Below are 14,269 nucleotides of genomic sequence, written 5' to 3'. Positions count from 1 at the left end.
TAATTGGCACACACTGTCCAGTCCCTTTTCTTAAACAGCTTGACTCCAGACGGTGAAACTGTGATCCCATTAGTGCTAGCATCAGAGCAGAGCCTTGATGCCCAGTCAAAACAATGCATCTTAGCTGGTTAATCCAGCATGTGTAAAATGTCTGTAGACAAAAGGAGTTGTTTGATAAATTACTATTAAACACAACTGGAAAGGAACTGAATAGCCTCTTCTGTTTTTAATTTTATTAATTTAACACTGGCTAAAATGTAATTGCACTGGCTGCCAACTCAACACAAAGACTTGAAGTTTTCACAAAGAGAAGAAGAGGAATATTTGTATTTCACATTTGCTTTCAAGCCAAGTTTTTCAGGTCATAATGAAAACTCTTTAACTAATGAGGTATTGTATTACATGGTTAATAAACAAAACATTTTCAGAACTTCATATCCCATACATGCAACAGATGTGCTGTTGCAAATGAGACCCGCGGCAATCCTTGTACAACGTTTTATAGTTGTACAAAGAACTGAAAATGTTATTCCTGTATTACCTGAATTACTAGAAAACCAAGAGAAAAGCAACACAATAAACACGGCTGTGCCAAAGCAGAAACCCGCAGATGTTCTGTTCGTCCCTCACTCAAACGCATTCGCCATCTGCCTGCTCAGCCAATGAAGTGTCAGAAGATGTTCATAAATTATCAGGATCTGGCAGTGAATCAACTCAGAGAAGAAGCACTGCCCCGATCACAAGCTGTTGGGCCCATTTATTAGCTATAGTGAGCAGATGAGGTCAGTTTAGTCATACTTTCAATTTTATTAAACATTCAGATAAATGAAGAGAAGAAAGCCAAGACCGACTGACTAAGCAGCTGCTTTTCTTTCTGTACTTTCAATGTGCCATTTATATGAGCGCTCTTAGAAAAAAGAAGGATTTGTCAAATGTGACAGCCTTAAAAAAAAGAAGAAAAAGGAAAATTATACCTCTGCATGAAAATAGGAGCTAAGAAAACAGAGGAGAGTGCTACACTCGGATAAGAGACATATTACATATCGGCATTTCTTGTGTGTGTGTGTGTGCGCACGCGCGCTCTTTTAACCCCCAAATATGAGTTTTCAAGAACTGGATGAAATGCCAACTCCTCCTCTATGTAAAAGAGGACCTCATGAACTCTGATATGGGAGTTGGTATGTGCATAGATATTCAAAGGAATGAGGAGGATCTCTCTCACACAAGAGAAATATCTCAAATCTCTCTTTCCTGGCAAAATAATTATAAAGGTCATGGCAAAAAGCAAGTTTGAATCTTATAGTATTTAGTATATAATACAGTATAAGTATATAATTAAGATAGTGTCACTGTCTTCCATGGTGGTAGAAGTAGTAGAAATGGTTTTACTGATAAAAATGCAAAACACAAGCAATGCAACTTGGCCTGGCTTTTGATCATTTCAATATTACTTTGATCAAAAGTTAAAAAAAGGTTCTTTTAAGTGTTGTAATTTCCAAAGCATATCAAAGCATAAAAGGCCACTTTTGATAGTGAACATATTCTAAGATGGCAAAGGTACTTTAAATAGCCAATAATAAATCATCATACGTGCCTAGACTTTTATCAACCAAATCCTGTGACTCCACTTTGGGTATCCTCCCAGTTGGGCAAGATCTGTTTTCCACTAAGGGGCTTCAAGTAAGGTGTGAAGTTTTAAAACTTGGAAAACTGACTTTCAACTTTAACTTTCTGCATTTTGGTTATCAGATTAACCCAAAAATCCCAAATGAAAATAAAGGAAAATAACTGTAAATCTCAGACCCAGAAATAAAGCAAAAAACAACAAGGCTGTGTGTGTCTTAGGTGGCTACTTCATGGAATTTTTTTTAATTAAAATTCTGCTTGTGTCGTGTTAATTACCCTGTGGCACAGTACATTTTATAATGACCACTGCAGACCAAACAAGTCTGATGACTCATGAACTACCCGTGCTTAGCTGCTGCCATTTTATCAGCTACATTTTATTAAAACAGAGCCTAAGACAAGAGGTCTATTAATCCTGCACTAAAAAAAAAGAAGAAGAAAGTTACAATTTATGCAATTAAGGGCAAGCTAAATATTTTCAATGCCACTCAGTGTTTTAATAAAACATGATAATCTTCTTCAACAATAAGTAATCACCATTACAAACCAAAAACAATTAGAAATGAAATGTTATCAACCACAGCTATCTATGCCTTTAGAACAGGCAGCCACAGTTGCCATGAAGCAATTAAGGGATTAAAGCAAATACCAACCAGGCACAGAATACAGCCTTACATCACCAAGTTATGCAACTTGTAGAGTCTGTTATGAAGAGGAGGTTGTGTCTCTAAATGGAAGACGTTCACATGTTAAACTATGACACAAATGATTTGGGATGGATTCTCTGCTGACAGAAACAGCTTAAATATTTTTTGTGCATTGCACACACATTGCATGTGCGATTTCTTGTTTCTATACCTGACCTGTGTCTAAGTAGTTTTAGTGGGGTTTAATTTGGCATGCCTCATATAAAAAAGCTTGTGAACATAAATGTCTAAAAAGCGAAGTTTAAGTGCACCTTTTTGGCTGTTTTCTAAATTCTTGTGAGACTGCGACATGCCTCATGAGGGAAAAGGCCTCTTTTATTTGAGGCCTACATGAGTTTGCTCGACAGAGGGAAAAAAGAAAGTACCACCACAGGTTTATTTAGCAGTGAAAAACATTGCAAATAAATGGAGGAGCAAAACCTATATTTTTGGATTTTGTTTAGCACTTTCAGCACAATCATTTAAAAAGCTTAAACATTAACACCTATTTATGATCTTTTTCATTCCTGTGACAGATGAGACTAACTGCGAGAATAAAGGAGTATAATCACGCTATACTGAGCACGCAGTTCACGACTTGAGTAATCAAAAAGAAGACATAGATAAAGTGAAAGTTGATGATGGCATGAGAGGGAAAAAAAGATTGGCATTTTCATAGCTAGAAGCAAAAATGTAGAAAGAAAATAACTCACAAAAGAGAGAATGTGGTGAAGAGAGAGAAAGAGAGGAAAAAAGAGGGACATATGGATGCAATTGAGGGCCGATGAACTGATGATGTCATCTCCCAGTCAGGTTATCGGGCCCCAGGCAAAGCTGCTACAACTCACAAAACATGTTTTTTCTTCTTGAAGCATATTCAAACTCCAAGCACACAACATATAAACTGGTCTGCATGCTTCTGGGACACGCCAAGGCAGGTTAAGCATTTATATAGCATGGTTATGGTTAAATGTTCAGTTAAACTAATCCTGCAAACTGAGGGTGTTATCCTTGCAGATTGAATGGTGATTGAAGATTTTTCTTTGCACGCACACACACAGACACACACACACACACACTCCTTCCCATTAGCCTCTTTGGCATTGCTACACAATGACCTCATCTGCAGTGGGCTGAACTCCAGAAAAAAAGACACACACACAAACACACATGTTCACACACACACAGAAGTAGAGCCTGTACAGTCCCATATAAGGACTTGCTGATGATGTAATGGGCGCCACTGAGTGCGAGAGTGTCTCAGTGTGCGGAGCACTTCTCATAATGTTTGGTTTTCCGGATGGAACGTCCACATCACTGGGATCTCTGGGAAAGGGAGAGGTAAAAGAGTGGAGGCAATTTATTCTTTGAGGATTTTTTTTCCAAAAAGAAAAAAAAAAAAGGACACGGGCCAGCTGAACTGCACAGGTAGGAACGAAAAAAAATTTGTTCTACAGCGAAAAGATGCAGACATGCATTTAGAAACGTTTCCCAATTTAAAACCCGATTTACAACTGCAAGATAAGCTGATAAGGATAACGTAACTGTTGGCTAATTCTACACAGATTAAACAAAGAGATTGCTTTGCAACAGAGCTTTCAAAAGGTATCCAAGCTGTTGATTTAGACGTAGAAAATTATTATTATTATTTTGAAGATTTTGCTTTTTGCAATTTTCTGCATTTAAAAGGAATCAACACATTACTCAAAGTCAAGAGAAACAATATAACAACTCATCTTACGGTAAAAGTGAATCATCTTATTAATAACAGAAATACTTAACAGCGAGTTCATAACCACCCATTTGTTCCACTTACAACTATTTAAATTGCACTAATTAAACTCACTCAAACCACACTCCAAGATTAAAGTTGTAAGAGAAACATCTTAACTAACAGCGCACTTGATTCTTTTCACTAACACAATGTTCAGTCTCATATTTGAGATTTAACAATAGTAGCCTAATATTTTAAAAAATTAAACAAAAAAACTCATTAGTTTAAAGTCAATATAGAGGATCTGGAATTATACACAAGTAGAGCTCAATGTCTGGACTACACTGTCACTGTTTTGTCACTGCTATGTGAACTGTGGATATACCTCTAGAGTGCAAAATAGCATGACACAAAAAGTCCAAACTCTCCCATTCCAAACAGTAAAAATACACCGGTGACAGATCACATTGGAGTATATGTCCCATGCACTAAGATGACAAAATACACAGTATGAATTAATGATTGTACAGAACTCGTGCGCATCTGGGGGAATGTGAGGAGTGACAGCACTTGGTAAAAGTAGCCAGTCTGTAATTACTTTAAGAACAGAGGGGAATTCCTGACTCTCTTAGCTTAAAATGGGGTTTACATTTGAGGTGCACAGAAGGAGGGTGATTGGATGCAGCATTGAGGGTACTCAAGGGTAAAGAAACTTCTTAATTAACAAATACTCCCTGCCAAGGGACCATCTGCCATGTGAGTCAAAACATCCCACAGAATGGCTGTTGCTTTGAAAGAAACACACAAACATAAAGAAATATACACACATGTCCTCATGTTGTACATTTCACAGGAATACACAGATGTGCACAAAAAAAAAAAAAAAAGCCTCCTTTGCTTCTGGGGGAAACTGAGTGGGCAACAAACTGTTATTCAGATTCTTCTAAAAAACAAAATAAATGTTTATGCTGGAAATACACAGCTTAGGACATTTTGTGAGTTCAAGAGGTTAGCTGTAAACAAAAAAAGTGCCCTTTGGGGGCTGAAATGAGTCAGTTACACAATAAAACTTGGCCGCATTATTTTGTTTGACAATACATTTCAATTCTTTTCCTCTGCAGACTCAAGCTGTTGCTTATAAAGGAAAGAGAGTACCAGGAAATTAAAGAGAAGAAACATGAAAGAGAAGCATCCATTCTAAAAAAGGAGCTGACCGAACTGAAGGCTTTTGCCCTGCTGGTTGTAAAGGAGCAAGAGAGACTGAGCAAGCTGCTGGAGGAGCAGAAACGCTGTACCAAAGAACTGACGGCTATCACTGACCATATCAAGCAGAGGCTTAGTGCTCCTAGACGAAGAGCAAAGGTGGGGGAGGAACTGAAATCTCTGCATATCGAGGTTGAGCGCCACAATCAAGTTTCCCTCTTCCACGAAAGCCAGAACAACATGACAGCCCTAAGCCTCCTGTCAGAGGTCGAGGTACTGAGGAGAAGGGTGGTGCAAATGGAGGGAAAAGACGAAGAGCTGATACGCATGGCGGACCAATGTCGAGACCTGGACAGCAGACTAGCGAAGGAGACCAGCAACTGCCGTAGCCTGAAAGCTGAAGTGGATAAACTCAACAGCAGAATTAGTGAACTGGACAGGATGGAGGAGGCTTTAGGCAAGAGCAAACAGGACTGCAGCATCCTAAAAAACAGCTTGGAGCAAGAGAGACAGGTCAGCAAAATGCTTTCTGATGAACTTGACACTTTAAGGCTAAAGGTAAGAGATCTAGAGGCTGTTGAGAGCCAACTGGAGAAGAGTGAAATGGTCGTCAGACAGGATCTTGGCAAGCTCAGGTCACTTACTGTAGCTTTGGTGGAGGACAGAAAAACTATGGCTGAGAGGCTCCGACAGGCTGAGGAAAAACTACATAGGAAGGAGGGCAAAAGAAACGAGCATGGCAATTTGGCCACAATGACAGAAAAGCTGAGAGAGGACAGGCTGCAGGCACTGAGGTCTCAAGTGGACTTGGAAGAAACAATAAAGAGCATAGCAAAGGAAAAAGATGATCTCCTGGACAGTCTGAACAAAGAGGAGGAAAGAAACAGAGAACTACAGAATAAGGTAACCATAATGAAGAAGAAGTTACAGGTCTTGGAGAACAGGAAAGAAAAAGAGGACAAATACTCATACACCTCTATTCCAAATAACACTGCCTATTACTGCCAAACTGAGGACAACAAAGTTAAAGAACTGACCCGTGAGTTAGAAAAGCTGCAAAAGAGACTCCAGGATAAGGAAGTGCTGGAGGGAGAACTGATGAAACTGGAAGAGGACTTTGAGTGTCTTGAAAAGAGGCTCCATGAGGAAAAGACGAGGACCCAAGCTCTAACAGAGGAGCTGGAAGTGACAAAGAGCGAGCTTTCAAGGTACGAGCAGGCAGAGAAGCAGGAGGTCAACCAGGAGCACCTTCTCCTTTGCCGCCTTCAGAAGGAGCAGGTTAAATCTAGACTCTTAACCAGAGAAGTAGACAGCCTGAAAGAAAAACTCCAGAAGCTGATGGGAACAGAAGAATCCATCTGCAGGATGCAAGTGGATCAATCCGCACTGCAAAGAAAACTGAGCCAGCAAGAAGCCAAGAACAAAGAGCTGGCCAGAGAGATGAAGGAACTTACTGGTGAGCTAGACAGATACAGACAAATCAATAGTGTGAAACCCAGTGCCAGCAAACACACTGCAGTCCATGATCAGACCACCAGAGAGGTACAAACTGAACCTGCACAGAGCCTGCTTCATGACTATCGGAGGCACAGCAAGAAACTAGATGAACAAAATGGTGACACAGACCCAAACCATAATGTAGAGATCATGAACAAAAGGAGCTCTCCTGTCAACAGCCTTAACAGCTTCAACAGTTCAAATAACAACCTAAGCCAGGACAGCAGCCACTCAGGGACAGAAATGCACCCAACAATTAATGGAGAAGTTATGATGTTAACACACACACCAGGTCAGCCACTGCACATCAAAGTAACACCGCATCATGTCCTCAACACAGCAACGCTCGAGATCAGTAGCCCAACTGGAGAGACAGCGTCATCATACACCAGCACAGCCCTAATCCCGACAAGTGGAGCTTCACCTAAGCAGAGAATTACCATCATCCAGAACCCTAAGACCCCCACTTCCAGCCCTGACCGTGCCATATCCCCCCTCGACGGAGCGAACATGTCTCGGATGTTGAGCCCAAATTCCTCACGCTCTGTCACACCCGACCACAACAGCTCTCCTATTCAGATCGTAACTGTCAGGAGTTGCTCTCCGGAGCCAGCAGAGGTTACAGATCAGACCATTTTCTGCAAGACACCTGAACAGCAGAACGGCTGGCACCATTCGAGGTCCAGTACCCCTGACTCAAGTCCCAGTATCATCACAACAGAGGACAGTAAGATCCACATCCATCTGGGGAGCCCATATTTCCAGCCCCGACATGGTATGACCCACAATTTCCCACAGCCCATTGGGCCATACTATGTTCGACATGAACAAAGAACTCAAGTACTCACTAATGGCTGTCATGTAAAAGGTGTTGGAAAGATTACAAGTAGCATCACTATATCCCCTGCTAGCTTGCCAGGATCATAATCCTTAAATGTTACAATAAGCAGCCTTTGTATTTAGGTGAAATACAAATATATAATATGTATTTTGCAAAAAATATGTCCTCAGTCATCATTTTAAACTCTACACAACCAAAATAATTCTGCAAATGAAAAAGTATTTTGATGTATTTGAATGTTTCGTCATGTTTGTTTAATGAGAGCCTTTGTAAAGCTTACTTTATTTGATTACTGTCTCAAGATTTATTGACTTTAACAACCCTTCATTGTATGTCAAGTGCCTGTCTAAGACATAAGTGAGATGTCAGTGTTTCATTAACGTTCCTTTTTTTCCCTTGTTCATTAAAAGTTATCTTGTTTTCTATGTATTCATACTGAATACTTCTCAGAGGAACTGGGTCGCTTGCCAGTTTAAATGCAAAACAGCTGGATTTGGGAAAAAGTGAGTGCAAAACAGTGCTTTGATGTTTGATGAATTACTGGAAGAAAAAAAAGCTTTATATGTTTGCTGAGCTGGGTTCGACTCAAAAACCTTTTTTCCCCCCTAATGCAAGGAAACTTGGAACACTTGGTGATGGAGGAGGTGTCCAAGTTTAATTGTGAATTGACCACTAATTTACTTTTTAGTAAATATTATGAACTGTAATTGTTATTATTAGCATTTAACTCATTTCAAAGTGACAAGTGATCCAATTAAATCATTTAAAAAGGTTTAATAGATACATTTCCACTGCTTTCCTGTGCTGTGAAAACAAGCAAGACCCCCCAAAGTATTCAGCATGTGCCTTCTCCTGCCACACAAATATCCCAATTTATAGATTAATGAGGCATTGTGTCACCATACTGATGTGCTTACTTTATGATTCTACAGCCTGTATGATGTAGACAAAAGTAGTTTTGGTTCTCAAAGTTTCACTTAAGTGATAAATTCAGCTAAACAATAATTCTGTTGTTTTCAAGACACCTATTTAAGATTCAGATGAAGAATGCTAAAAAAAAAGCAAGTGCACTGTTGAAAAAAGTAATGGAAAATTAAATCTGTTATGAAAGAAAAATATGCACAGGAATAAGGAATTACTGTTTATCTTGGAGAAAATACAGTTTACTGCCTTAGTTTCCGAAATAGCACAGATAATCCTCACACATTAGGCACAGCGATAACTTCTGCAAAAGCTCAATAAGGCTGTAAAAACACACAAGTTAAACAACAGCAATCAATTTATTATTTTTAATTAGGTCAGCTGATTCCTTTAAATAAGCTTGCATCAACCCTGAAACCATAGCAGCAGCCTTTGCTGTTTTAAGTGAACACAACCCTTATTAGATATTTTAAGTGCAACATGACAAAATGAACAGTTACACAGTGTGGCAGAAATAAATAGCCTAAGACACTTCAGCAAATGAAATCTAGTTATCAAGTCATGATGAGCTGTGCCATGTAAATAGGAAACTAGCTGACAACACTGGGGGATACCATTACATGTCCTGTGGGGGAGAGATGCTGGCAGCAAGCCTACACATAGTGTGTATCAAACAACAGTTGCAGAGAAATATTAATGTGCAACTTGACAGGGGCTCTCGTGAGAATCTTTATTATTGGTTTGAGAATTTGGCCACGAGACACATCATCACAAAAAAGGAAGAAAAAAAATACAGGAAAAAGCAGGAAAAAGTTGCACTGCTTCTTGCAAATTGCTGCTTTATTCTTAAGACTTCAAAGTCAATCCCATCCTCCGTCTAACAGACTTCAACTCTGCTTTACAGCCCTGTCAATTTTCTGTCAGCCTTGCAGCCATTTCTGTCAAGCAGCTCTGTGATATGAACGCATGGAAGGACGGTTATGCCAGGGGCAAACCTACAAAAAGAAAGCGCTGCACAAATCTCTGGACATAAAAACACACATGGGTTTACATAAGTAATAGCATGAAAGGTTGGAGAGTATCACCTGTGCAGATAATACATTCTGCTGAAGCGTTTCAAGGTGATCACAGCTCATTGCCCAGGACACATGGAGAACAGGCAACTTGTAGAACCCTTCTCACTGCCTGGTCATGACTTTCATCATGAACAAATCCTAACTTTTATGAAAGAATGCAGATTTTACAGAAGTGGCCAATCAGCCCCAAGAGGAAACTGTAGTAAACAAATAGGCAAACTCTAATAAATTAATATATAAGTAAAATATATGTATTATATAAGTAATAGATCAACTAATCAATTAAAGTCTGCGGCTGATCAGTAAACACATAGATGTTTATTATTTTAAAGCAACGTTAACACCTGTATAATATTAAAGAGCGGTATATTGCATTATATAAATAACGTAATAGGGATCAGAAATTGAACTGAGGCTGGTATGGCTCAATTCAATATATTTTACTGACACATGCACTAACACCTGGCATATTGTGTTTCGTTTCTGCGTGCATGTGCGGAGACAACAAATGCAGAAAACGTGAATGAACATATTTAGCTTAAAAATTGCTAATGACTCTCGAAAATACAGCATCATGCTCACATTCCAATATGATCGCTACACAATCAGGTCATTCGTCCTAAAACAGCACGACTGCCCTCTTTTGGTATGCAGAGTGCATGAAGCTGTTCCAGAAGCAGCCGCAGGGAACTTCCTGTGTTGATATGTGGCAAGAAACGTGGGTACAGCCCACTGAATGCTTAAACCTATATGTGTGTAAGACAGTTAACTTTTAAGGTGAAAGAAAGCGAAGGGCACGATAGGGGACATCAGAGCAACTTTACCGGTCCTATAACCTCGTTTTCTGCAGTGACCCGCACATAAAAAAAACAGGTGAAAAAAAAACAAACACGTGTTAATACACCCCCTGCTCATAATAACTACTCCGACCAAGGCGGATAATAACTAACGAGACGTAAGTCACATTTAGCACTGCTTTGTCTTTTCACTTGCCGCTAAGTGTACTTTAGGTTAATGTTGCAAGAATGTACCCAGAGGTTAACAGTAACTCAGACTGCTGCGATTGTTGCTAGCTAGCGTTAGCTTACTATAGCCGACAATTTCTGCAACAGCTCCAAGCTACCGTTGTGTTTCCTTAGAATACACCAGGACCTCCAATACAACAAGAGAAGTCAACTGTACAGGGTTAACCCAAATACCTGATTTGTACTCGTGTTGCCACCACTCGTCACCCAAGTCGTCACCCATTTTCTTTAGCTAATACTCCGTCCAATCCAAATATACCGCTAAGAGTCAAGCTAGGGTTGCGTTCACAGTCAGTAGGATTTTTAAATGTACCAAAGTGATACAATACTGATAAAAAGACTAGCTGACACACTTTATACTGTAGGCATACATGTGTATTGATTACACATACAGATTCAATAATTATACATTTTTCGAAGTTACAGTTGTTTGCACATTTTTTTTTTTTGGCTTGGTGGAACTCCCATTGAAATGTTACAGTATTTCAAATTATGCTAAATGTTTTTGTCTCATCACAAGATTACTAAGTGGCTTATTGTTAAATAATCTCTGGGACTCTTAAATAAAGGTGGGTAATATACGACAACCAGGTAAACAAAACAAAACAAAACTGGTCTCTACTTGTGTACACATGGACAGTGAAGGGGCCTCGGCCTCAGGATCCCTAACTATCAGAGAGCGCATAAAAATAATGTGTCTGGGAGCCACCCCATGTAGTGACAGTCAATGCATTAAGCAAGTTGCTATTGCTTTTTTAATGAACAAGTGTGATTTAATAATAAAATTACTGTAATTCACTGTAATACTATAATAACTGGCCAAAAAAGATATATATAAATATGAAATAAAAATGAGGTCAAGTTAAAGATGAGTAAAAAGTAAGACTGTGCAAGCAAGTAGTGCAAATTGCATTAATAAGTTATATGTACACTATAAATCTGAGAAACAGCTGCAAGAAGAAATCAGTGCAGTATTTTCTGATTAAACACTGCAACATTTTTTGGCACTTTAGATATATCACACAGTATCATGAGGGAGACATGTGACTGGCCTCAAATTTATTCTTCAGCACAAATAAAAACAACTCTAAATTTGCAGCAATGCAAAAACATAAAGCATCTTATCAGCTACAAGAAGGGGTTATAGCAACAGATAGTGTCGAGCCACAATTTCAAAATTCTGGACTCATTCTAGAATAAACTTTACATGAGCAGCTGAGACAGCCTTGCCAGAGGACAGTGGGAAGTTCTTCAAGATGCTTTGAGCAACCTACCTGGCAGGCACCTTAAAAACAGTGCACAACACCCATCATTTAGGTGATTTATGTTTTTTTCTGTGTGGGCAGTGGGTCATCTGCCCCTTGAGCATCCTCCTCTGTCAAACCAACACTCTCTTCGTCCTCCTTTGCTGCATCCACAAGTCTTCTCTGTGATCTTCCTCTTTTCCTGTGAGCAATAAAAACAAAAAAATATATTTTTTTAAATTTCCCAGATGCTGACTTTCTTATCTGGGTGATAATGATAATCTGTTTATCATGCAATTAATAGTAAAGATTTGCTTAAGCACTTAACAAAAGCTCCAAAATAAAAAACAAATTCTTTCCTTTCTTGCACTGAGGGCAATCACTCATGCCTCACTCGGCATACATTTGTCCTTTGCTCTTCAGTCATCAAAAACAGCTTTTCTTTTTAGGGCTGTTATCCTTTCAGTAGGTAGTACTTTACCATTTCGAGATGACGGATGTTTTGTTGGATGGGAGAACAATAAAGATGACAAATAGGTTTGCGAAATAAATTTTACAAATGACGAATGCAATTACAGGATAAACCCTCATTATTAATCACACAGTGACATTTCTCTTGAGGACGAGAGCGCCGTCTTACTGTTCTTTTACTTTGTGTACATTACAAAACACGTCTTTACATCCTCTGTCATTATTGTTTGGAGGAGGAGGAGTTTCAGCACAGAGAAGAAGTGAAAGGAAAAAGGAGGAGGATGCGTTTGGAATAGTGCCCTCGTTCCTGCAGCTGTAGTGGAGAGGAGGGACGGCTCCTCTGGGAGTAATTGCATGCTTTTTTGTTTTTCTGTCAGAATAACACATTTCTGGCTGGTATAGGGTATGAGATGTTTGATTAAAGCTTTACTGCAAAAAAAAAGAAAAGAAAAAAAAGAACAGACTGATTACTGTGGAAATTATGGAGGGTTTAGAATGGCTGTGCTGTGTAACCCTCAAATGGGGGGAGAAAAACAAATAAAGACAGAGAAAGGAAGGATGCAGTGAACACATTGTGCTAATGTCTGCCAACTTTCAGGCAGGACAATAGGCTCTAAATGGCAGCTATGTATGTAATTAAGAATCATTCCTGTAAAACACAGGGCTCGTCCTCATTTGTCATTCTTTCTGTTCACTGTTTGGCTGCGTTTTCAAGGGAAACAATGCTGTAAAAACACACACACACACACACACACACACACACACAATCCAATCTTTTCTAGGCCATTGGGGAACCTGTATGACTAAAAATTTCCCTGTGTTAATCATCCAACTTGTCTGAGATGAGATGCATTTTAAAAGGGAAAATTCCCGACGTTGAAGAACTTAAAAGTGGAGCTTTCTTTTTTCTTTTTTTTTTGCACGAGTCATTTCGAATGCATGAGCGCTCATGCATTCGAAATGACTCTAAGGAGGTTGTTTGAATAAACACAGTTGAAATGTTTTTAATAAAATATAGATAGGTATATTTTATCCAAATTTAGCTAGACTTTGTTTTAAACTTTAGAAGCAAAATGTTGTGCTGTTTGATATCACCCTTAATCTCCAGGTACACATTAAAGGGACATTTCCACTTTAAACTTGAAGTAGAAAAAGAGCAATGACAGAAAAACACTGCTAAGGCCTTTTTTGTATCTCAGATTTCAGAAATTTTATATTTGAACTTATGGACTTAAAGCATTATCTTATTTATATATAAGTAAATGTATATATTTCCAGATGGGCCTAGTATCTCAGAAGCTACAGATAACTTGGGATTTACTGAGAATTTAAAAAAAGAGAAAATATCCAGTGAGCGGCAGTTCTCTGGGTAAAAGCAAAATAGCTATAGCCAATATCTCCCTTAAAATGGATCTAAAATGAGCATAATTGGTCAGTAATTGGACAAACACACCAAGAGGCTGGTCACTAGGAAACATTTGTATTTCCCCACCTGGTTGGGGAGTGGTTTTCTGCAGATTGCTGGCAGTTGCTAGGTGAAATTTATTTTAAAGAGCTATAAGGTGCTGCACTGAAATCTTGCAATAATTTTAGTGGCTAGTCTATAGCGGTAACTTGTATACGAGATACCAACTTGTCTAAAAGTCTGCAACTGTTCGCTAAGTCGTAGTGAAACTGTTAAAAGTGTGATGCAAAATACATACAGAAATAATTTGCCTTCAAAATAAAAGCACCACCTTTCAGAATGTATTAGTTTCAGTGTTCAGGCAAAACTTTTACATTAGAGTGCGTGCAGACAAGTAGGTGTCCTCCATGCAAACTATGGCCAATTTGCTAGCAATCTGCAATTTGCTGCAGCATCCTCTTTATGATTGTAGCGACAGGCAGTAACCACTTGGCAAGTGGTTAAAAAATACACATTTTCCCCTAGCAACCAGAGGTAGCTGTGGGGAGTGGTCTCTAGCC

The 14,269-nt window shown here is 39.0% G+C and overlaps 2 protein-coding genes across 2 annotated transcripts in view; one reads left to right on the top strand and one right to left on the bottom strand.

The window, feature by feature from the left end:
• The window catches only part of cmss1 (cms1 ribosomal small subunit homolog), a 30,310-nt gene extending 19,437 nt beyond the window's left edge, over positions 1–10,873 (bottom strand). Inside the window, exon 1 of the mRNA XM_063499699.1 lies at positions 10,764–10,873. Coding sequence (XP_063355769.1) covers positions 10,764–10,812 — 49 coding nt within the window. The 5' untranslated portion in view covers positions 10,813–10,873. The remainder of the gene's footprint in view (positions 1–10,763) is intronic.
• Positions 3,542–7,992, top strand: LOC134645593 (filamin A-interacting protein 1-like). Its single transcript, XM_063499092.1, has 2 exons — positions 3,542–3,740; positions 5,148–7,992. The coding sequence occupies exon 2, from the start codon at positions 5,470–5,472 to the stop codon at positions 7,651–7,653; it is 2,184 nt and encodes a 727-aa protein (XP_063355162.1). The 5' UTR covers positions 3,542–3,740; positions 5,148–5,469; the 3' UTR covers positions 7,654–7,992.
• Positions 10,874–14,269: the final 3,396 nt, after the last annotated feature.

Source organism: Pelmatolapia mariae, linkage group LG16_19, assembly GCF_036321145.2.
Source record: "Pelmatolapia mariae isolate MD_Pm_ZW linkage group LG16_19, Pm_UMD_F_2, whole genome shotgun sequence".
Classification (NCBI taxonomy): domain Eukaryota; kingdom Metazoa; phylum Chordata; class Actinopteri; order Cichliformes; family Cichlidae; genus Pelmatolapia; species Pelmatolapia mariae.
The sequence above is the reverse complement of the archived record's forward strand: the minus strand, read 5'-3'. Positions and strand labels throughout refer to the sequence as shown.

Excerpts from the sequence above, each read along its gene's own strand:
- LOC134645593 (XM_063499092.1), top strand. The coding sequence starts at position 5,470 with ATGACAGCCCTAAGCCTCCTGTCAGAGGTCGAGGTACTGAGGAGAAGG.